This window comes from Chinchilla lanigera, unplaced genomic scaffold, assembly GCF_000276665.1.
Source record: "Chinchilla lanigera isolate Chin_1 unplaced genomic scaffold, ChiLan1.0 scaffold00101, whole genome shotgun sequence".
Taxonomy (NCBI): domain Eukaryota; kingdom Metazoa; phylum Chordata; class Mammalia; order Rodentia; family Chinchillidae; genus Chinchilla; species Chinchilla lanigera.
In genome coordinates this window covers 1,485,930-1,510,221 of record NW_004955502.1, presented here as the reverse complement: position 1 = coordinate 1,510,221, position 24,292 = coordinate 1,485,930, and the positions used below count along the sequence as shown (strand labels likewise).

General features: G+C 36.9%; 1 protein-coding gene across 1 annotated transcript in view; it reads right to left on the bottom strand.

The window, feature by feature from the left end:
- Khdrbs2 (KH domain containing, RNA binding, signal transduction associated 2) overlaps window positions 1-23,423 on the bottom strand; it is a 457,500-nt gene extending 434,077 nt beyond the window's left edge. The window contains exons 1-2 of the mRNA XM_005406879.2: window positions 23,311-23,423; window positions 788-911 (exon numbers count right to left, since the gene is read on the bottom strand). Coding sequence (XP_005406936.2) covers window positions 788-911; window positions 23,311-23,423 — 237 coding nt within the window. The remainder of the gene's footprint in view (window positions 1-787; window positions 912-23,310) is intronic.
- Between the last annotated feature and the right edge of the window lie 869 nt (window positions 23,424-24,292).

Here is a 24,292-nt window from a genome sequence, read left to right as displayed (position 1 = left end):
CCTGTGTCCCAAGCCAGACTTCCTCTGTGACCCTCAACCACATGCTAAATCTTGCTGAGCCTCGTTTTCACCCAGAAAAGAAGTAAAATATTCTAATTAATTATATTTACTAAAACTTACTATGTTAGAAGACAATTGGTAAACTACAGCATTTATTTCTATACTTTAGTTTCTTCTATTTATTTGAAAATAAAAGAAACTCTAGTCATTGAAATTTATTACTAATTTATGAAACCATCATTAAATGCTACACTTTAATCAATAATCCGATGCAAACGTAGTTGAAGGATAGATACCATTACACCAAAAACAAGATAGTAATTATTTTTATAAATGAATCTTGAACATAAAAGACTAGAGGTTCTAATCCTAAAGTTTAGTACAAGATATGTTTATTTCCTGGATATTCTCTGAATAGCTAATGTTGTATCTTTAGTACCTTTAATTCTACTCCCTTATATAATAAAATATACACTTTAACATGAACCAGAACATAAGTGGGTGTACATATTTGTACAAATTGGTGAGTCATTCATATGTTTAATAAATGATTGAAATATCTAATTATGCTTCTCATATTCATAAAAAAATGCTATAGACCTCATTGAAAATTATCCTCATCACTGAATTTGTAAGGAGTTTTTCTTCCTCTATATCTGGACTATATGTTTGTACATATGAATATAATGAAGGTTTAAATGTTTATTTTATGAGAGGCATGAATAAAATGTCTTATTTTTCTCATTTCTGCCTTAATTCAGTGAGAACAAAGCCTATGTTGCAGTACCTTTGGGTATTGTTTGACAGGAATCAGAACTCTTTCTGAGAGCTTTATGTTTTTGTTGCTGATGACATCAAGATATTTCTTTTCTTCGTCTTCCTTTTTTCCATCAGAACCTTGAAATTTTTCAATTTCTGAAAAAGATCAGGAGAAAAAAAAGAGGTGAAATGAGAACAGAAGCAATCATCAGTATACTGATTGTTCATATTACTCCTCTTCTCCAATAAGACGTTGCAAAATCCTGAAGCAGGCCTGAAACAGCATCTTGCTAGTAGTGTGTGATGTTGCTGTGTGGAAGGTGACCTGTGTTAACCAGAGTCAAACAGCGAGAATTGAAAATATCACTGTTTCTTCTGTGAAACAAATGAAGCATTTAACCAATTTTAATATATATTAACAAAATAGCAGGAAAATATGTCCTTACACTACTTGAAATAAGCAAACATAACTTCCCAAAAAGCAAAATATATTTAAAGTTGCTTTATTTTGACTCACAATTATTCCTAAAAGAACATTCTAAAAAATAGAAGTAAACATCCAGTTACCTAAAATACATAGTAAAGACAAACTGTGTACTTTTACATTCTAACCAATTTTTTTTAATTTTAAAGAGATAAAAAAAATAAAAACAATGCAGAATTTGAAAACAAGATGATAAGAAATTAACAATGGTTATTATATTGCATATTGTTATCTTCAAAGAAGTTGCTCATATTACCAGGTACAGGGATACAAAAATGATCAGACAATATAAGCACTAACTGTTCCTTTCAATGAACTAATAGAAATTAGTAGTACAATTATCTTAGCTATCGTGTGTATATACATCTTTTTTTCCCTTTTTTCTCTTTTCCTCCATCCCAGTTCTTAAAAATAATTAAAAGGGGTCAAAAAAGTCATACAAAGTGATGAGTTGTACAAATGTTAGTTATATCCGTCAGAATTTATAAATTGTCTTGATGTTTGAGAGAACTACCTTGTACCATCATAAATACTTCCAAAATAGATATTTTATGCTTATGCACACTAGTCAACCATTTTTTGACATTTACTTTACTCTATACAAATTTAAAAAACAAGAAAATGTCTCTGCTTTTGGGAATCTATGAGGAAAATGAACAACTCGAAGATGAATATATGTACAGAAACATTTCCATGGGGAAATGCAGTAAATACAATAAAGTTATTAAGAATCTAAAGCAGAGTAGAAGTCAAGGGGTGGAACTATGACTTTCTATTTGTAAGGTGATATTTAGGCAAAGTCTTAAGTGATGAAAAAGAGTAAGACACAGGAAGACAGAGCTGTAGAGTCTGATGAAGAGAAAGCTGGTCTTGCTCTTCAAAAAGAAAGAAGTAAAAAAGCCTGTGGGCTGCAAAACGTGAATATAGAGCAAGGTTTGATGGCAGTCACAGGACATGCAGTCAAGCTTTTGCAGGACATGTGATACTTCTTGCTTTCATTGTGAATGTGAAACTAGACAGTTTTGAGTTGGGGAGGTTGCCATGTTCAATTTTTATTTATAAAGAGAACATCATATGCAAAAACAGTTGCAGCAGAAGGCAAGCAAAACAGACAACCAATTTCTATTCATCTGACTGAGAAACGATGCTGACTTGAACTAATAAGGTAGCAATGAGATGGTGAGAACAATGCATAGATGAAACTAGAGTCCCCTGTGTGGATTTCACTGTGCAAAATAAATGTACTGGAGAGCTACAGAACAATGCATGCTACTAATTCCCTTCATATGTATTTGTTATTTTTACTATAAACATTATCTGTAATTATTTCCTCTTTCCTTGGTTTTGGCCAACTGTACTGTTCCAAAAGCACTAAGTAAATTAAAAACATGACGGTAAAACTTTTTTACTTTTGTTACAGATCAAACAGCACACTGTGTCTGTTGTTCTGGAATAAAGAAAATGACTGCTGTTCAATATAGACAGTTTTAGTTATATCAAATTATACTGTACTTTGAAACAATTATTTCTAAAGGGTTAACTACTTCCAAATTTAAGAGGAATATTCTATCTGCTTTCTTCTTTATTGTTCTATTTTTAACTATTATTTCCAAAAATGATTTGATGTAGCTTATAGAAAAATCCCTAACATTACAGATAGTAACCTACTAGCATACTACTTATCTGACTCACATGGAATTTGAAACAGTCTTTCTGAAGTATTAAAGTTCATGAACTTAATTTGTCCCACAATGTTGGAAAATATGGCCATGTTTGTGTTTGTATGGGCAAGGTGGCCACGGTTGTATCTGTCACCTGATATAGTGTTTACAAATGAAAACAAAATTTGCCACATGATTTTGTGTGCAAATCAGACTGTTCCCAAACGAACGCATTTGTGAACCGAGGTACCACTGTATTATACTGCTTATCCTGATCACGTCCAAATGAAATCGCAATGTGTAACGCAGTATGTAGTCTTTTATAACTATCTATTGCTGTGATTTACCTAAAGACAAGTTAAATACACTTAACTTTTTAAAAATAAGATAAATATCCACAGATTTGTCTTCAGTATGGCAGCATCAGATTCCTACTTTCCTACTCCAAAGCATTCCTAAGTCACTTTTATCTGATGGCTATTTAAACCAAGAAGCAGTCTATATCCAGGCCTTTCGGTCCACTATATAATTATTACATCCAGGCTCTGACAACTGCAGGAAGGGTATTCATGAGGTCCTCTGATACCCACAATGACTTTTGATCACTGCTCTTGGGAAACGTGCACCTACCTAATGCACACTCCCCAGCTTTGCTGAGGCAACACCAATATGAGATACACTGAAGAAGCTGACTCAATTCTCAGTCTATTATATGAATGGCTCCTTTGTCACTTTGTCTTAAAAAGAAATTGAATTTGTCTGACATTATTTGCACTCCACAAAACTACTACCTTAGGCTTTTTCGACGTTTACAATTTGATCATTCCATGATTAATTCTAATAACCTTCCCATCCAGAAGTAGAGCTGACTGAAATACAATTTTTGCTTTTTTTTGCTCATTTCTGCAATTTCTTTTTAAAAGTTTTCATGTTTATTTTGTTCTTCTGATACTTTCATGGTTATCTTGCCTTTCCTCACATATCTTTATGACCAATAGCTCAATAATGACCAATAGCTCACTAACTGTATCTGCCAACTGCATGTCACAAAATGGCATGTTGAAACTTGCCTGATTTTAAAACCAAGAATGCCTTTGCATATAGCACCTTTCCTTAATTTTTTATCTTAAATACTTATTTTATTCCATGATTAATGCTTGTTCATTGTGAAATGTTGAGACAACACAGGTATCCATGAAACTCCAATGGCATACAGAATCTTATCACCCAGCAGTAAGTGAACAGCACTGTGTGGAGATATCAGGTCATTTTTCTACACGTGTCTGTAACATCTACTTAAATGTGGCTGCCATGTTACTGATAAAACATACTCAACCTGAGGGGGTTAGTTTGTATGTTTTTTTAAGCTAGTAAACTACAGATGCTTTAATAGTTCATGTTCTGGAGCTGGGGATTTAGCTCAGCGGCAAAGCGCTTGCCTGTCAAGCACAAGGTTGTGAGTTCGGTTCCCCGTACCGGAGAAAAAAAAAAAAAAATAGTTCATGTTCTTTCATGCTTTCATTTCCTGCTCCTAAATCCTGACAAAGACCCCACAAAAGGTTCAATACAGTGAACATACATTTAAGAATCCTCAAGAAAACATTAGGAAACTGAATTCAACAGTATATTTTAAGGATCATATACCATGGTCAAATGGAATGCAAGGATATTCCAATACATGCAAAACAATCAATTTGATATACTACATTAACAGAGGATAACAATAACATGAAAAAATAAATGCAGAAAAAGCACTTAACAAATTTGGGTATCCATTCAGATAAAAATTCTCAAAGAATTAAGTACAGAAAGAACTTGCTCAAAACAATAAAGGCCACATATAAAAACCTCACATATAACATCATACTTGATGATGTAACTGAAAACTTTCCCTCCAAGATCCAAATAGGGGATGGAGGCTCACTCTTGCTATTTCTATACAAGGGTCTACTCCTAAGTCCTAGTTAGAAAAATTAGGCATGAAAAAGGAAAAAAAGTGAAGAAATGAAAACCCTGGTGCATTGTTGGTAGGAACATAAATTGAGGTAGCCACTATGGAAAACAATATGGTGCTTCCTCAAACAATTAAAAATACAAATACCCTGGGATCTAGGGGCTATAATCTGAATAGTTATATCCTCTCAAAACTCACATATTAAAATTCCAAACCCTAAGGTGATGGTATTGTAACTGCACCTTTGCAAGAGAATTACTTTCTGAATGCAGATCTCTCACAAGTAGGATTAACTGTTTTGTTAAACAGGCCAGAGGGAGAACTTACTGTTCCACCCAGCTGGGTCACACGTAGAAGGCTCTGTGCAGGCCACATGAAGTGAGCTTTCATCAGATCTTACACTGGTCAGTGCCATGAACTTGGACTCTCAGCCTCCAGAATTAGGAAAAATAATTTTCGATTGTTGTAAGTCACCCAGTTTTTAGTAACTGGAAAGGTCAAGATATCAGCAGGGCCACTTGTACATATACATCCACAAGACCTGAAATTAAGATCTCTAAGACGTGCTTACATTCCCCTATCTTTGCAGCAATCTATTGAATAGCTGTGTCATGGAAGCAAGTTAAAAGCCCACTGCTGAGGGATGGGTAAAGGAAGCGTGGTATATAAACATAATGGAATATTACACAATGTTAGAAAAGAAAATACTACCATTTCTAACAACATGGATGAACTAGGAGCATGCTGTACTGCATTAAATAAGCCAGACACTGGACAAATACTGCATGATTTTACTATGTCCTCCCCCAATTTATATATTGAAATTCTAACCCTAAGAAGATGGTTTTTGAGTCAGGCTTTGGGGAAGTGACTAGGTCATGAGGGTAGAACCCCCATAAATGGATTAATGCCCCTATAAAAGAGGCACAGAGGAGCTCATTTACCACTTTGACCGTGGAACCAGGATTGTGGGCCCTCACTAGACATCCGCTAGTGCCAACCTCCAGACTCGTGAGAAATACATTCCATTTTACAAGCCACCCAGCTACGGTACTCTGTTACAGAAACCTCAACGAGACAAGAAAGCACTGATATGAGAAAACCAAAGTCAACACACTTGGAGAAGCCAACATAGAATGGCAGGAGACAGGCTGGAGGAAAGGGGTGAGGAATCAAAGGGTGCAAAGTTTCAAATGTGCAAAATGAGTAAGTCCTACAGAAGGATGATATAAGACACTGCCTAAAGTCAGTGACACTAAACTGTAGAGTTAAAATTTGTTGGGAGGGTGTAATGAATTGACAACTGGCGGTCAACTTGTAACTCCCAGTTGAACTGAGTAAGCATGGTGCTGGGTGTGGGAGGCCCACCGGAGGATTGTTGCCAGGAGCATAAGAGGCAGAACTGGAGAAGAAGTTAGGCTGTTGGGGGCTGAGACAGGCTGTTGGGACCTGGTAGAAGTTGTAAGGAGATGTTGGTTGTTTTGGAGGAGCTTGTCATGCTGGCTTTCCTACTGAACTTGGCTGTTTTCATCCTCCGAGGAGCTTGGGACCTTGTTGGCACTAATAGCTTTGGTTCGCTTTGGGGGAGCTCTGGTCCTCACTTTGAGCATAGCTTCCTGGTTCTGGAGGGGAAAAAGGTACACAACTCAGTCTCCTGAAGAAGCTTGCTGCATTGGCTTTCCTGATGGCAACTCAGCTGTCTTCATCATTGCAGGAGCTCGGGACCTCACTGTTGCTGAGGATGGCTGTGGTACTTTTCAGGGGAGCTCTGGTTATTACTTTGTGTGTCGCTACCTGCCTGCAGTGTAGATCCCTCAGCCCACTAGCACAGATCCTTCATTCTGCCGGCGCAGACTTCCTAGATTCCACCACTGACCTTGGGCCTTCCCAGCACAGATCCGTGAAAAAAGCCTGCATGAGGTATTGTTATGGGCTCTAGACCTCCAGTTGGACTCGTGGGAGGCACTATTGTGGGCTCTAGGTCTGCAGCTGGACTCATGCAGGACATCTCTGTGGGATCCAGGCCCTTGGCTTGATTTCTTGGTCTTAGTATGTGGACAGATTTCCTGCACTCTGTTGCATATCATTCTTTGGGTGATGATATAAATACTCATAAAATATGAGACCTATATTAGATTGTTGCCCTTGCAAAATCACCCCAAACTATAACAGAGGAAGACTCTTAAATGTTTTTATAGTAAGTGATAAGTAAGTGAAGACAGTGTGGGACACTTCTGAAAGGGATGAATACACTTATTGTACTGGTTGGGGTGATTTTTTTACAGGCACATACTTATTTCCTAACTCATCAATGTGCATACATTATATACACACACAGTTTGTATATCAAACATATCTCAATAAAAAGGTAAAGATGTTTGTATTGTTGCGGTTGCTATTGTTTAAAAGAAATGATTACAGATGTTACTAGTAGACTGATGAGTTGTGCCATGTAATTCTCAGGTATTATAAATGATTCTTTGTTGGATGGAAAATATTTTTATATTTTCTGTCTGCCCTAAAATTGTACCTTAGGAAAATATTTAACTTCAAGAATTAGTGTCAAACAGCTTAAATTTGGTTTCAAAGTAATTCACAAAGCGTAAGTAAAATGTCAAAGGAGGAGATTCTATTTGAAAAATATGAACCTGCAGATTTATATTAAAGTCACTTTCTTAACCCATTCCACACTTACAAGTCATATCTCCTAGGCTAGGTGTGCTGGATATTTAATAGTGGCCTGTCACATGCTTATCCTCTGTACTTATTGACCTTCAGAAAAGTTTGCTTATGATTTTTTGTGTATGCCCATTAATTGCTACTATAGTGATATGTTAGACTGTGTCTGTATCTTGATATTTCAAACAGGTTATTTTATTGTGATACTTATTTTTGCAACTAACACATTATAGAGGTTCATATTTTAAATGTATGTTACATGATTACAAAAACAAATAATTCTATATTCACATTGATGGTTATTCATCAAAAATAGATATTAAAGTTATGCAATATTTTCTCTTTAAAGTACGGTAGTTACATATTTTAAATAAAATTTTGCAAAATAAGTTACTTAATTTCTAGTCATTTCAAAGCCCATATACTTTATATGTCCAGGAAACTTATGATATATATCAGTCATCCCATTATTCTAATCAATAGAAGTAAAGATTGTCTACTTTCATTATTTCACTAAATTGTACTAAATAATGACTGTGTAATGGAATGAGTCCAGGGGGCAACAAAAGAAAATTAACCTATGTGACATGGGGTCCAAGGGTCACTAGTAATTAGATTTGTGATAAGTCTTTCAGATAAGACACCTCACCCTAACCATAGAAGTCAATGTGGACAGAAAGAAGACTACAGGAGGGATCCTAAATAAGTGGTCCTAGGGACAAAGTTTTTGTGCATGTGTGTGTGTGTGTGTGTGTGTGTGTGTGAGAGAGAGAGAGAGAGAGAGAGAGAGAAGCAAAGACAGTGAGAGAGAGAAAGAGGAAAAATTTGGAATAATCATCTGATCACAACTGTTTTACTTTGTGACATTTTTGTTACTTTCATTTTATTTTATTTTATTTTTTCTCAGCATTTAACCCTGCCTGCATATTTACACCACTTTAACAAATAATATAATCCAGCTTGTTAACATAATATATGAATACTATGTTCTTTATATGTGTGAAACTATTTGTGCCTAATTTCTTTATACACGGTGAAATGCATGCTCCTACGTGCTTATAATTCTAAAAATTAAATCAAAGGAGAAGTTAAAATATATACAAATTAGACTTTCTAATTCCACGGAAACTTTAAGGAATTGAGATACATTTAATTATCAAAAAGATTTTGATAGTAATTTTAATGCCACATAATTGTATGCAAACTAAAATTTTAGTACATACTAAACAAAGAACATGAAACTGGTCTGGGGAAAAGACAAGTTTTTGTCAATAAAATGCAAATGACCTGTATATATTACAACAGGGAAAAAAGCCAGTATTCAATATTTTGGAATTTATTCTCACCTAAAACAAAGTCAATAAAAGCTTGTATAAAATGTAACTTCTATTTACGGACATTAAAAAAAACTTTTAGCTCAAATACAAAGTCTGCTTAATGGCCTGGCAATTAGAATTCTTTGTTCTAAATGGAACATAAACAAGCTATAGTTACATAATATAATGGAGAGTAGGATATAGCACAGTGGCACAGCCCCTGCTTGGCAAGTGTGAGGCTCTAAGTTCGATTCCCTAGTACCAAAAAAAAAAAAGTACATACTATAATAAAGCAGGGTTTATCCTTCTTGTCTCACCCTCATCTTACCCCATTTAGTTTCTTTTTTTATTAATTAAATTTATCGGTACATCTTACATACACATAATCACATTCACCATAGGGAATTTGTACCTCTACATGATACATCTTGATTTTTTTCCCCATTCCCCTTCTCTACCTTCAACCCTTTTCCCCCTCCAAAACCTAAGTCCAGAATGCAAGTTCAAATACACTGTAGCTCTTTAATATGGGAATTTAATTTGTAACTGTTCAATACTGGAAAATTATTTACCACAAGTTTTACTTCAGAGATATTGATGAGAAACATATATGTTTACAAATTTTATGTTCAAAAACTGGATGAAGAAACATCAGTGGTCCAGTAGATTTAGTGTTTCTGTTTTAATACTTAGATATTTGATCCATTTTGACTTTAGTGCATGGTGATAGACGTGGGTCTAGTTTTAGTCTTCAGTATCTGGCAAGCCAGTTTTTCCAGCATCATTTAATGAAGAGGCCATCTTTCCTCTAGTGAACATGTTTGGCCCCTTTGTCAAAGATAAGGTGGCTGAGTGTGTTTGTAGTTGTGTCTGCATCCTCTAATCTGTTCCAACTTCTACCTAGAACATATAAAGAAATAAAATAAATCAGGCCCCCAAAATTCAAACACCCTGTCAAAAAATGGGCATTTGTGATGAATACACACTTCTCAGATAAAGAAATACAAATGGCAAATAAATATATAGAAAAAATGTTCAACAGCATTGGTCATTCAAGAAATGCAAATTACAACAACACAGATCAACCTCACCCAGGAAAGAATGGCTATTATCAAGAAATCAACCAATAATAAATTCTGAGGCTGTGGGGAAAAAGGAACCCTTCTACACTGTTGCTGCGAGTGCAGACTGGTGCAACCACTGTGGAAATCTGTGTGGAGATTCTTCAAAAACCTAGGATTAGAGGTCCCATTTAATGCAGCTATACCCCTTCTGGGTATTTTTCCAGAAGAACTGAAAACATCATACCACAGTGATACATGTGCATCTATGTTTATAGCAACACAATTTGTCATAGCTAAATCTTGGAAACAACCCAAATGCCCATCAACTGAACAATGGATAAAAAAGATGTGGCATTTTTACACAATGGAATATTACTCAGCTATAAAGAAAGATAAACCCAAGGCTTTTATAGGTAAATAGATGCAACTAGTGGCCATACACATAAGTGAAATAAATCACACCCTCACGTGTAAACACTATATTGTCTCCCTAGTGTAAGAATCTGAAAGAGTAAATAAAATCCAAATGGTACAAGAGATATTGTGAAAGGGAAAGAAACTGCTCAAAAGGAAAGAACATCTGGGATAAGGGAAAAAAGAAAAAAAAAGACAGGAAAAAAAATATATATACACAAGATAGCTAAGATAACTGTGCTACTAGTTTCTTTTGGTTTATTAAAAGGAACGGTTAATGCTTTTTTTAATCAACTTTGCATGCCTATATCTGGTAATCTGAACAATTACTTTGAAGATAACAATATGCAATATAACAACCATTGTTGATTTCCTATCATCTTGTTTTGAAATTTTGTATCATTTTTAATCTCTTTAAAATAAGAAAAAATCAGTGTTAACATCACCAGTATGGTTTTGTTTTTGTTTTTGCTTTTTGCATCATAACTCTGTGGAATCTGTAACAGAAAGCTTTTGAAATACAGCAACTGTTCAGATGACTAATTTAATATATAATATGAACACCTGACAGGAAAACAATGGAAGGAAAAGCATTGTAAAAACTTGTGAGTCAAAAAAATAATAGGAAAAGGAGCCAACTTCACTTGAAATACACTTAGAAATTTGTCCTTACATAAAGTACTTTACAGGAGGGAGCAATGAAAGTTCATGCTTTGCCCTGATTACTTCTAGGAAGCTAAGTGCTAAGCCCGTCTTCATCAGCTCAGACAGAGGTTTCTTATAGTGCTCTCCCCCTTTTCACTATCTTTCCAACCTTTTTCTTTGTTGAATCACGCAGCAGTATTTTATCTTTACTTTATGCATGCTTTTATTAGATATAAGACACCTCAAACTCATCTCAAATAGATTTTAAAAGGGCACTTTGTTTAAAATTATGTATCCTTCACTAGTAGTAATTAACAATTACTATTAGTGCAGAATCAATTTTTATTAAAGCAAAATATCTTTAAATTATGTTTTTGATTTGTAGTTAAATATAGGTGCTAAAAACACCTCTGTCACTTTTTACCTATTTGATCTCAAGAAAGTTCATTAGCTTCAATTTTCCTAATTTTTAAAAGTTAAGCTATCAAATATTGACCTTGCCAGGCATTGTGGCGCATGCCTATAATCCCAGCACTTGGGAGGCTGAGGCAGGAGGATCGTTTCGAGTTCGAGACCAACCTTCGCTACAAAAGTGAGCTCAAGGCCAGCCTGAACTACATAGTGAGACCTTGTCTCAGAAAGCCAAAAAAAAAAAAAAAAAAAAATGTTGACCTTATGAAGACTAGCATTTTGTGCAGAACTCTCTGGCAATAATTATCACGTAGCATCGGTATTAAAGTGCCTCACAATCTGTCTCCCTCCATTTTTTCATCTTTGAGTAGAACTTCATTTCATTCATCTCTGTAGCTTCTGCCTCTAGCCTGGCAACTGAAAGGAAGGACTTTAAGAATACTAAGGCCTAAAATGCTTTTCATCATGTAAAAATGAAATGGATACTTTCTGGCAAAACAAGCCTCAATGACAAGACAATAAACACATGTGTGAACAACACCAGCCTGCAAGACTTGTTGTCATGAATACTGGATCTCTCAGACTCAAGGTCCAGTGTGTTGAAGGCGAATTTGGGAAATTTCAATGATCCAAACAGGTCCCTGCAGCATGTATGCCATAGGTTTACCACCACTGGGCTAGTGGGTAGCGGACTAATTCTAAATGTAGGGAAGGGATGTAAAGCTGTTCCCAAACATCAAACAATGTTTTCCTTCTTCATGGTGGGATGAAAAAAGTCAGATACATTAATAATAAATCAGTACTAATGAATCTGTAAATAGTGAGAAAATTACACAAGTAATTTTTATTTGATGATTGAAACAGAAACAATACAAAAATTACCCAAGCATGTTTTCATCAAGATTAGCTACACATAGGAAATTATTTTAATTACCACTAATTCACTTTAGTGGCCTGGACCTACTAATACTGAAATTATCTGACACCTTTCCTGATCACATTTCCTCCCTGCCTGTCCAAATTTCAACTTCTTTGAGGGTCAGCTCACAATTCCACCTCCCCACAGAGCTGTACAATGCACCTCACAGAAATTTCACTCCTTATGAGTTCCTGTCACTTTATTCTTAGATTACATGTTTGGACTATTTTTCATTTCAGTCATGAAGCCATATTTTAACTTTCTGGCCTTGGACGCCTCACTGAAGCTTTCTAGGCTTCTGCTATTATTTTGCATCTATCCTAAAGTGAGAGTCAATCTTACAAAGGCCATGTTAGTATACTCAAGAACACAGACATCCAGCTCTAACACCGTATCTGCTACTTGTTAGTCCTGTGATATTCGGCAATTGAACGATGACCACTCTTCCTTCTTGAGCATTTTCTGTGTGGTTCACCATGCTCTAACTCCTGCACACAGCCTAGTTCATTGAATCAATTTACTCATGTTTTCTGTGTCACATTGCTTACTTGTAAAATGAGGGTACTATCCTCATAAAATTGTTATAAGGGGTACTTAGAACAGTACGTGCTACGTTATATGAACATGGTAAATATTAGCTATTATCATTTTATTTGTTTTTGAAGGATAGACATAAAATTTCATTCACAACTTTTACATCACTAAAACCAAAGATTGTACAGCCATGGTTCCTGTATTTCACATGTATTCAAGTTATCTTTGGGGAGATTGTTAATAACTAATGACCCCTTGCAAGCAATGTTTTCCTTTTATTTTAGAGTGTTATTTACCACCTAATATTATGCATATGTTAAGGATACTATTTTTTAAATAAGAAATGGGAAAATGAAAAATGTGAAAAAAATGATGCCACAGTGACAGTAAGAATAGGATGTAGAATAAATCTGTTAAAACCATTATTAAAATGTTGAAATTTTTTGGATAATATCCTAACAGTTATACTTCACAAAAGGCAGGAGCTTGTTTGTCTTTTCAATATTTCTGATTGGTGCTACACACAAATTATTTGTAAGTTAAAAATTTAAATTTTAAAAAATATAAGTGAATATTTTATTTAATCTCATCCCACATACATCTACAAGCCGTCTTCCTTTTTAGGTCACTTTTTCTGAATACATTTAATGCTTTGGTTTTAGTTCTTGCCAAGTTAAACACACATGAAGTCCTTCAAAGCAAAATGGGATACATATTTCTACTTGACACAGAATTATAATCATAGCACATAGAAAAGCAGCAGGAGGATCTTACGCTGGTATTGTGCTTTGCAGCTTGTATTTCCACATGCATCATTTGGACACAGGCAATGCCAGGGACTAGAGAAGATCAAGATAGTTCTGTGATCACAAATCCTGAGCTTCCTCAACCCTGACTGTGGTGCACGGAACTGCCTGAGTGATCTACATATATCCTGTTGTTCAATTCTTACGGGAGTCTGGTAGGATACACACATGAGCACTGGCATGATACAAAAGGGGGCCCTGGAGAGGAACTCCTCCACACTGTAGAGCAAGCAAGAAATCAATGCTCAGTTCTCACCAGCCACTCATCTTCACAGTCACTCGCTCTTTCATTCAATGGCACCAGGCACCTTTCCAGGAAGCAAAAACACCATGCTGAAGCAGACAGACAAACCCCTGTCCTTCTGAAGTATAAATGACATACAAATAGGACAGGTAATTAGTGTTCTGTTCTGATTTTTAACCCTGGGGGTATCATCACTATAATCAAGATGCAATACATATGCACCACCTCCTTGTGTTTCTTTGCATGTTTTATTTTGTTTCTTGAGAGTGTTTATGTTTGTGCTAACACAACAAGATCTGTGCTCCACACACACTATAAAGTGTACAACATAGTTAACTACAGGTACTGTGCTGTGCAGAAGATCTCTGGAACTAGCACATCTTTGGTAACAAATTTTTATATACAGTGAGCAGCAACACCTCATCTCTCCCTCTTCCCAACACCTGGCAACACAATTCTATTCACTGCTTCTGTAAGTTGGGCTACTTTGGGTTACAAAAGTGTACAAAAGTGTTTTGGAGGAAAGAAAAGCAGGGTGATGGCAAAGAAAACTGGGAAGCTCACGATGCTTGGATAAGGATGCGTAAGACAGGCATCTCTGAAGAGCCATACTTGACAAGAGACTTGCATTCAATTCAGGGATGACTGCATTAAACTATGGGGACAAGGGGCTGGGGATTTAGCTCAGCGGCAAAAGCGCTTGCCTGGCAAGTGCAAGGTCGTGAGTTCGGTTCCTGGTACCGGAGGAAAAAAAAAAAAAAAAACTATGGGGACAGTTTTTTACGCCAAGGGAAGATAATCTGAATCTGGAAAAAACAGAGCATACCTGTGACACTGGCAGAAAGTCAGTGCGGTGCGAGTGCTGGAATACAGAAGGAGAGTGGTAAGAGAAGCACAGAAGACCTGGTCTGGACGGGTGCACTACTCTGCTTTGGAGGAATAAACACTGGCAGATGGGAGGACGGTGTGTGGCTTCTGTACTGGGGCAAAAATACACCCCAGTGGGTGGTGGTTTCCTCCTTGCTCCTGCTTTGATCACAAGGCTAGAGGAAGTGAGGTACCAAGTTCCGGGCACACTGGACTAGCCTTGGAAGAGCCCCATGGAGGGAGGAACCTAGGCCTTCTGCTAACATAGGACAGGGTGCTACCAATTAAAACTTTCCAGTGATTGCAACTGCCTCAAAGATCCTGACACAAAACCAGGATCCAAGCTTCTCCTAAATTCCAAGCCTACAGAAACTGTGACAAATATAAATATTTGCCATTTGAAGCTGTTACAAATTGAGTTTATTATACAGCAACAAGTAGTTAGTAAATTGTGATGTACAACACTTTGAAATTTTTTTCCAGTTTTGATCTGATTCATGTTTTTAAGATCTTATGCTAACACTTTTATCTAGGAAGGCAAGAGGGGAGGCAGGAAGGCCAGTTGTAAGACAGCTGTACTAAACCAGGAAAGGATGAGGGTGCTGAGTTACACAAGGAGCACTGAAATTGGGTTGGTTGTTTGGAAGGTGGATGTTTCCAGTACATTGGAATACAAGTCTTAGGAAAAGGGAGGAATAAAAAATGACTCTCAGATTCTTTGCCTGAGCAAACAGATGCATAAGACTAACATTTATAGGCATGAAAATGACAGAACGGCAGGCTTAGCAGGGAGGAATGTGAGTTTTGCTTCTACTATATTTTAGGTGGTATCTAAGTGAAGATCCAGGATGAGAATTAGGATGTATAATTCTCAAGCCCATGGAAAAGGCTGGAGTTGGGTATAAAAATTCTGAAGTCATTACATGCTAAAGTTCATAGGAATAAGCTGAGATAAGAAAAGAAGCTTCCAAGGATTGAGCCATTGATAGTCTCACATGGAGAAATGAGGAAAAGACCAAGGATTAAGCAGAAGCAGATGAAGTAATAAGGGGATACCAGTGAAGGAGGTTTAAACTAGTAAAAAGTACATCAAGAAATTCAAGAGCAGGAAAGACCTTAAGAGTGAGAAAAAAATAAGCTGGCTTAACCTACTGAGAAGTTTAATTCAATGAAAACTAAATGTGAACCACTGACTGCAAAATGAAGTATACTGGTTACTTTTTCAAGAATAATTTTAGTCACTTACAGGAGTGGATTTATGTAACAGGAGGAGAAGAAAGACATGTATAGAGTACAAACCTCCCTCTCTCAGTAGGGCCATGCTGGTTCTTTGCTCTCCTGAATACTGTTCTAAATCCCTGAATCTACTGCACCTCCCGATGATATTCATTCTGTTCTTGGAAATAAATCCCTCTGTGGAGGTGGCAGGAGGTGAGCACACTCCCAGTTTATATGATCCATTCTTGCAAGACGTCCCCGCCAACTTTCACCTTTGTAGAGATCAACCTTTAATTACCTTCCCAGGATTCACAACTCTTTCTTTTTCTTTCTTTTGCTTTCTTTCTTTTCTTTCTTCTCTCTTTTTTTCTCTTTCTCTCTCTCTCTCTCTTCCTTCCCTCCCCTCTTCCCTTTCTTTCTTTCTTTTCTTGCTCTCTCTTTCTTTCTTTCTTTTTCTTTTGTTTAGAACCAGAAATCAAACTCAGGACCTTGTTTTGCCAGGTAGGCACTGTGCCGCTGAGCTATATGGCAAGCCCTGTTTCAATTTTTTACCTAAATTCATTCAATGAACCTAATATGTTCCTTTTCTCTAAAATTTTTTCAGGACATAGGACACGCAGAACAATTCAAACTAAATTCACTGTATATACAAGGACCACAAAAACACAAATCTTGGGCACTGGGCCACTTGTTATTCTCTGGCACTCAGCAGTCTACATAAAGAAGTCACACAGGCCCTGGTGACTGGGTCTGTGCGGCTCCCAGCTTCTCCACTCCAAGCTCTGCCACTGCCTCATTCACTTTCACCCATGGTAGGAGCTGTGGAGCCAGTGTCCTTAAGGACCTATGTGTCACTGTTACAGCTGTGTCTAGATGTCCCCCCAAGCCTCAAGTGGTCACAGGTGGGGCTTTTCAGAGGTGGCTGCAGCTAGGGTATGTGATGCGGGGATTGATTCATGATATGATGCTAGGATTGAGGCTGTCCCACCCTGCTTGGGGGTGCTACCCGCCCTAAGAGTGGGTAGCCTGGATAAGACATAAGACACAGAGAGAGGGTCAGAGCTCCTTGCTTGTTGCCTTCTACCTCCTCTGACATACCGCTCTGCCTTGGAATCAGCTGACTACGGACTGAAACTTCTACAAACTATGAATTAAAATAAACCTCTCTTCCTTTGACTTTGGACGTCCAGTATTTTGTCCCATCAATAAGAAAAGTAATTAAAATAGTCATGTATCTTCTATATCTAACCTGTCCTTTACAAATACAAATTTAGCATTGCCCATTCCCTTTTTACTTTTGGGATATGGATTTCCACAGTGTTTATTCCATGCCTGCACTAAGCATCCAAACCTTCACTGAATGAACAAGTGGCAGACCTTGACACAGACCTGCTTCCTTACTGCCTAAAGGGTAATTTTTTTATTTTTCTCCTGTCACTAAAAACTGGTTAACAGTTCTACCCATGTCTCCTTCTACATTCCTACCCTGCTTCTTGCTATCCTGAACAGGTACACTGTGTCCTCTGCTCACAAGACACTGAGTAAACCATGTACTTTTAAAGTCTGTGGTCACTGGCAGCCACATTTCCTCCTTCCTCTGACAGCAGATTCTGGCTCTTTCTTCAAACAGGCTGACCTTGGACACCCATGTCACATGGTTACTCATTTCAGGTCACGTTTATCACTGTGTAATGTGCTGTTTACAAGTTTTCCTCTCTGACTTCCTTCAAGTTGTATGACTTGTTTGAAGCCATACCACAGACTTCCTTGAAGCCATAGAAAGCATCATATGTATCATTTCTCATTCTCAGCTCTCATTACAAAAGGGATTCTTGAGGTAAAGTCAAACCTACCAAATCTGTCTCGCTGAATAAATTTCACTAGAATAATGTCTAGTTTTTAACAGATAAACTTCAAAAAATATACGTGTCTCTCAGCAAAATTTTAAATTGTTGTTTCCAAAGAGGTATTTATATGTATTTATATAGAACAGTTCCACATTTAAAATTCATATGTATTTCCAGAAAATCGAATAAATTTCTGTAACATTTTTGGACTATTTTTGTGCATTTTTGGATTGGTTTTCATCTCATGTACATACACATCTTAGAGGGCATAAAGGAGAATGACTAGTAAGAGAAGCGACATGCATTCGATGTAAACTTTCTTTATATTTCATTGTTTAGTGATCAGAAATCACTATTTTAAGCAAAAACCGTAACACAATCTCTTTTTACACATAGATTGACAATTAAATATAATTTAGCTTATATTTTAGGAAATTGGTTTGAAAGTTTCAAATTAACTGGTAATGAACTGTAATTTTTGAAGTATTCAAAATAAGGATTGAGAGCATTTTTATTCATATATTTGATGCTAACAGTAAATTACTATTTTAGGTAATCTATGCTCATTAAGTTATACCTGATTTTCTCACATATGTATTCAACTGCATTTATTTCCACAGCATGACTAGAACATATGTCCTACATTTGTGGAGGCATTATTGTTGCCAAAGATATCTTGTAAAATACTATCTTAAGAAAAATAAAATAACACATTTAAAATCATGAACTCAAATTGTGTTGGCTTGGTTTAAATTAAATATTTTTTCTGAGCCTACTAACTCAGATCATTATATACAATAACATTTATTCATCATTTAGATTAAATTTGCAAAGAAACTATAACCAGATGTGCTTAAATTTGTAATAATTTATATTCAACATGTTCAGAAGCATAATTACATTAGTTATGCCTTGCATTAAAAGTCACTATTTCTAAACTGCATAAAAGTAAGACATTATTCATTGGAAATAAAAATCTTTAGTATGTCAACAGAGCTATTATTAAAATAGAACTGAATGTAGTATCCTGCTTCACATGCAGCATGACCCAGGGTATAACTTCTTCACTGCATATTTTCACTGGCTCAGCACAGAATGCAGAAAGTTAGCATACATAAGTCCCAGTGAGGAGGAAGACAAAGCAGAACCAGTTTTAAATGCTAGCCTATCTGCTGAACACTTGTGGCAAGCATCAAAATTAAACTTTTTTTGGCTTACACACTCCTAATTTCTTAATTATCCAAAATTATCTAGGGTGAATTGAGAAGTTTATTAAATACTGTATGTTTGCAGTATTTAAAAATAGCTACTTAACTTTTATATACTTGGAGAGCATATAGCCAAGTTTTACATTCAGACTAATCCAAAAATGCATCCTCCTTTTTGCCAACCTCAAAGATGGCCAGGTGTGGTGGCACACACCTGTAATTACTGTACTGAGCAGGTTGAGCCATGAGATCAAGGCCAGCCTGAACAATTTAAAGGCTTGGTGGTCCACGTCATTTTTAATCTCCAGAGAAGTTTAGCCCTACCACCTTACCCAACTGGAAAAAGAAAAGGCTCTCAAATGAATTCTCTCGAGTAGATTCCTAGGGGTGGCATAAGACATACAGTAGCTGTATCATCAACATTCTGAGAAACTGTCAAGTCCTGTTGCAAAGTAATGGTATCATTTTATAGTTCAGGAGCACTGTATCAGCCTTGTAATTTTCCTACATTGTACCACTTATTATGATCTCTGACTAAGCTACCCCAGTGTGTGTGGAGTCTCTCTGAGACTATGATCTGCATTTTTAATATGCAGTGGTGCTGAGGACCAGACCGTGATTACTGATAGTTTGCACATCGTTTCTAGAGTGATATACACTAAAGTCCACTAACTGTTTTTATTTGTTTTTGGGGTTTTTTGTCTCTTTTTGAGACAGGGTCTCGCTATGCAGTTCAGGCTGGCCTTGAGCTCACTTTGTAGCTGAGGCTGGTCTCAAACTCACAATGATCCTACTGCCTCAGCCTCCCAAGTGCTGGGATGACAGGCGTGCGCCACCACACCTGGCCTTCTCGGTTTTTATTTGGATTATTTTTCATTCTACTATTACATCATAAAATTCATTATGTCTTTGAATGCAAGTTTGTTATAAGAAAAGTAATTTTCAAGTACAGTATTTTCTCTTTTTTCAATGTGTTCTCTTTTTCAATATGTGTTCTCTTTTTCAATAGCTTGGTATTATTTGTACCATAAAAGTTTAAATTTTGAAATAAACCAACATATCAATTTTCCCTTTTCACATTTCACTTCCCTCCTGCTATGGTACTGGGGAATCATACTCTGAGCCACTTTACCACTGAGTCACACACCAAGCCCTTAAACTACTCCAACCGACTCAAACTTGTGCACCTTCTACCTCTGCCTCCAGAATAACTGGGATTATAGGCATGGGCCCTCATATTCAGCTTGGCACTTGGTTTTTATGTCACTCTTTTGAAACTACTTCCTAGCCAATGGTCACAAAGGTCTGTACTCCTCCGTGTTTTTCCCAAGTTTTCTAATTTTACTTCTTTTTCTTTTTTTCTCTAATTTTACTTCCTACACAAACCCATGTTGGGTTAACTGGTTGTGCATGCCAGGACACAGGAGTCTAACTTCATCCTTCTGCACTAGGGTATATGGAATTATCCCATTGTGATTTTCAGAAATGATTAGTTTTGACCTTATATGCACTTGGGACCCAGGTAAATAATTCAAAAAGAGCAAAGATAGCAAATACTGGCAATGACGTAGAGAAAAGCATAAAGATGACAGTGGGACTGTTAGTGAAAACACTAGGAAACATGGAGATTCTCCAGTACTGTCAAAATGGATGTGCCACATAATCCAGCAATCTCACACTATGTGCACATCAAACAGAAATGACACAGCAGCAGCCACAGCACCATCTCCACGCCCAAGTTCACTGCAGCACTAGTCACAAGAGCCATGAGCTGGAAACAACCAAGTACCTTCAACTGATGAACAGACAAAAAGATGCGGCACCTATGCCCAGGGTGGTACTCAGCCATGAAAGGACCTTGTCCTTTGTGTGGTAAGACGGACATGAGATCCTTACATTAAGTGAAATGTCAGGCACAGGAAGGCACAAAGTGCAGGATCTCACTCATGCAGAACCTAAAATAGCTGATCTAACAAGTTGAGAGGAGAGTGGTGGTTACTAGAGGTGGCAGAGGCTCAGGGCAGGGTGCTGATCAAAAGTTACCACCTTACATTTACAGACAAGCAAGTTCTGTTGTAGTACTATTGCACATTAGAGGGATTATCCATTAAAAATACTGTACTACCTATTTTTAAATGCTGGAAGATTTTTTTTGAGACAGGGTCTCACTATACAATTCGGGCTGCCCTTGAACTCACTGTGATCCTCCTGCCTCAACCTCCCAAATGGTGGGATTGCAGGTATGTGCCACCACACCAGGCTGATGCTATAAGAATTTTTAATGTTTTCACCACAAAGAAATGATAAATGTTTGAAAAGAAATGCTTACCCTGATGTGAACAATCTACAGTGTAGGTGTGTAGACACTGCCCAAGCTCCAGGTTCCCAAGGAACTGGTACTACAGGCACATCTCACTGAGCCTGACAAATGATAATTTAATTATAAAAATGAAGTGACCTTAAAATTGAGGAATCCTTTCTCAAGTTTTAAATCTAATTCCATTGATTTATATAGGTTTCTCCACATCAATAGCTACTGCCTTGATTACTGCAGTGTTGAAGTATGTCTGGAAATTAGGAAGGATGAGGCTTCCAAATTTGTTCATCATTTTTACAACTGTTTTGCTTGTTTTAGTCCGTTGGAGTTCCATAGGAATTTTCAGATGAGTTCATCATTAAAGTAAGAAAGTAGCTGTAATTGTGGTAGGACTTGCCCTGCTTCTGTAACGTGGAATGCTACCGTCCTAACAGCACTTGGTCTTTATACCATGAGTATGAGGTGCATTTCCATTTCTTTAGGTTTTCTTTAATGCCTTTCCACAAGATTTTGTTAATTTTCAGCATATATGCCTTGCACTTACTTTGTAAAATTTATTCTTAGGTATTTTCTTCTTCATGATACCATCTTACTGGCTTCTTAGTGTTTTTGCTATCAATTATAGTATCTGATGTTACTGTAAATAAAATTAATTTTCAGATACATTGACATGGATTGCAAAAATACAATCTATTTTTGTGTGATCTTGTATCCTACAACCTTGCTGAACTCATTTATTATGTCTGATGTTTTGATGGGGCTTCTTCGGGACATTCACTATCAATTACATTTTGGCATGCGCATTCTCTGAACATTTCCTTGTTTCCCAGCACAGTTTTTTTTTTTTTAACAGGCACAATACTATTAGCTCTGTCTTTCAAATCATTAAAGGTATTAATAAAATAAATTCAAATAGGTTTCCTGAATGTGGGAACCTCTCTATTACATCAAAAAAGCTCTCACTTAGAAAAAACAATACACTTGTTATAAAACACAGTTTAGTATTTTTTTATTATAGAGGAAATGTAACTAATACTGTGAAATAATGACAGTGCTCTGAGAGTCTTTTCTGAGCTAAACATAAATAAAAAGCCCTTGAGCCCTGGGCACTCAATAAAACTTCAGTGAGTAAATGTAAAAATGAATGATGTGCATAAAATACATGAAGTGTGCATAGTCCAACTAAGAAAAATCAGTGATTTCTCACCCTCCCTTGAAAGTCTCTGGGGAAAAGGTGACTCAACACAGATTTTTGGCATAGGCTAGACAGTAATGACACTGAGCCCAATTTCATATAAATGGAGAAAAAAGGAACAAGACTAAATACTAGAAATTACTTTTTAAAAATGCAATGAAACAATCAGAAGCACTGCTTCGTAAGCTGCTGAGTTGCTTACGGCTAAATATACTAAAAGCAACAAAATTAGCATCTGCTATAGATTTTATTTATTTATTTTTTGGCTATGGAGTTTTAGAAAGTGATTTCCCCATTCCCTTTAAGATCTACAATCCTATGAAAAAAGCCCAATTCGCTATTAAAAACTAATAATACTTTTAGAAAACAAAATCTGGAAAGCACTTGTCTATACCAGTTCCTTTTATTTGTAAAGTCTAGATAAGAGCACGTATGAAAACCACTCTATTATAAATCTAAATATTTAATTCAAAAAGAAACTGACAAATAGTTATATATGTCCAGTTCTTCTACTATGAGACGCAGACCTTCATAACTAATGCTGGTACCTCTTTTCTTACTTCCTAGCAAGTGTACTTGGTGAACAGCACAATAGGATTTTGACTTCTAGAATACTTCCAAGTCCTGTGTCATAGAATGGACTCTAAGATGCAGACACTCCCTCAGGCCTGTAGAGTACTTCTTGGGGCCACGCCCACATGCATGTGGATATTCAGTCCACAAGGCCACCCTCCTCTCCACGGAGAGCCACACCCTGGCTGTACACACCTGTAGTGGGGTTCATCCTTAGGATGACGGACATCCAGACTAAGGTGCCAGGCCGCAGTCTTGCGGCGCCTGCACACATCCCCTCCTTGCAACCTCCGAGGCCTAGACGTCATGAGTGGGCAGCGGGATCCAGTCTCAGGAAGATGGCCTGGAGGTACTGGACTAAATGGGTCCAGAGTTGGGTATAAGGCCAAACTGGCAGCGATTGGGGGTTTCTGGAGCTCAGCATATATTTAGAGAGATAGGGGTGTACTGTGTCTCTAACAACTGAGCCTAATTTCATATAAATAAATGGACAAAAGCGGAACCTTTGCCCCATGTGGAGGGTATAGGCAGAGAGAATTATAAGGGGCTCCCATAAAGCCAGCTACACAGAGCTAGCTCCTCTAGCTCAAGTTTAAAAAGGACAGTATTACAAAGGTCATTCTATTACCAACTTCATTCTCCAGCATTTTACGATGCAAGGCGAAAAATCACACTAACAACACAAGTTGTCAACTATTTACATCTTTAATCTTACAGGAAATTTTCAGAAATGACCTAGAACATGAAGATTCCCCTCCAAAAGGAGGGAATTATGTAATAAATTTGTCACATGTAAGTGATTTCAAGGCCACTTGGATCCATTAGCAAATTTAATAGTTTTATGTTTCCCTAAAATCCCATCACAACCTGAGACAAATGTGAGGAAGATATGTACTGTAATATTAAGTTAAAACCTGAGAACTCCATTTTGGACACAAGTCAAACAGTATTTCTGAGAAGTTGTATTTTACTGAAGAAAAACTGTGGTTATAGTCAAATCAGCATGAATTCTCCATAAGATCACTCTGAGAACACTGCTCCTAAGGATAATGGCTCTTGAAGGAGCTTACCCTTCTTGTAAGACACATATTTGCCAATTCAAGTATTTATCACACTAAGCATTAAAAATGATCTTTCTTCAGCCCAGTTTTTCAGACTCATGAACATGAAAGCCCTC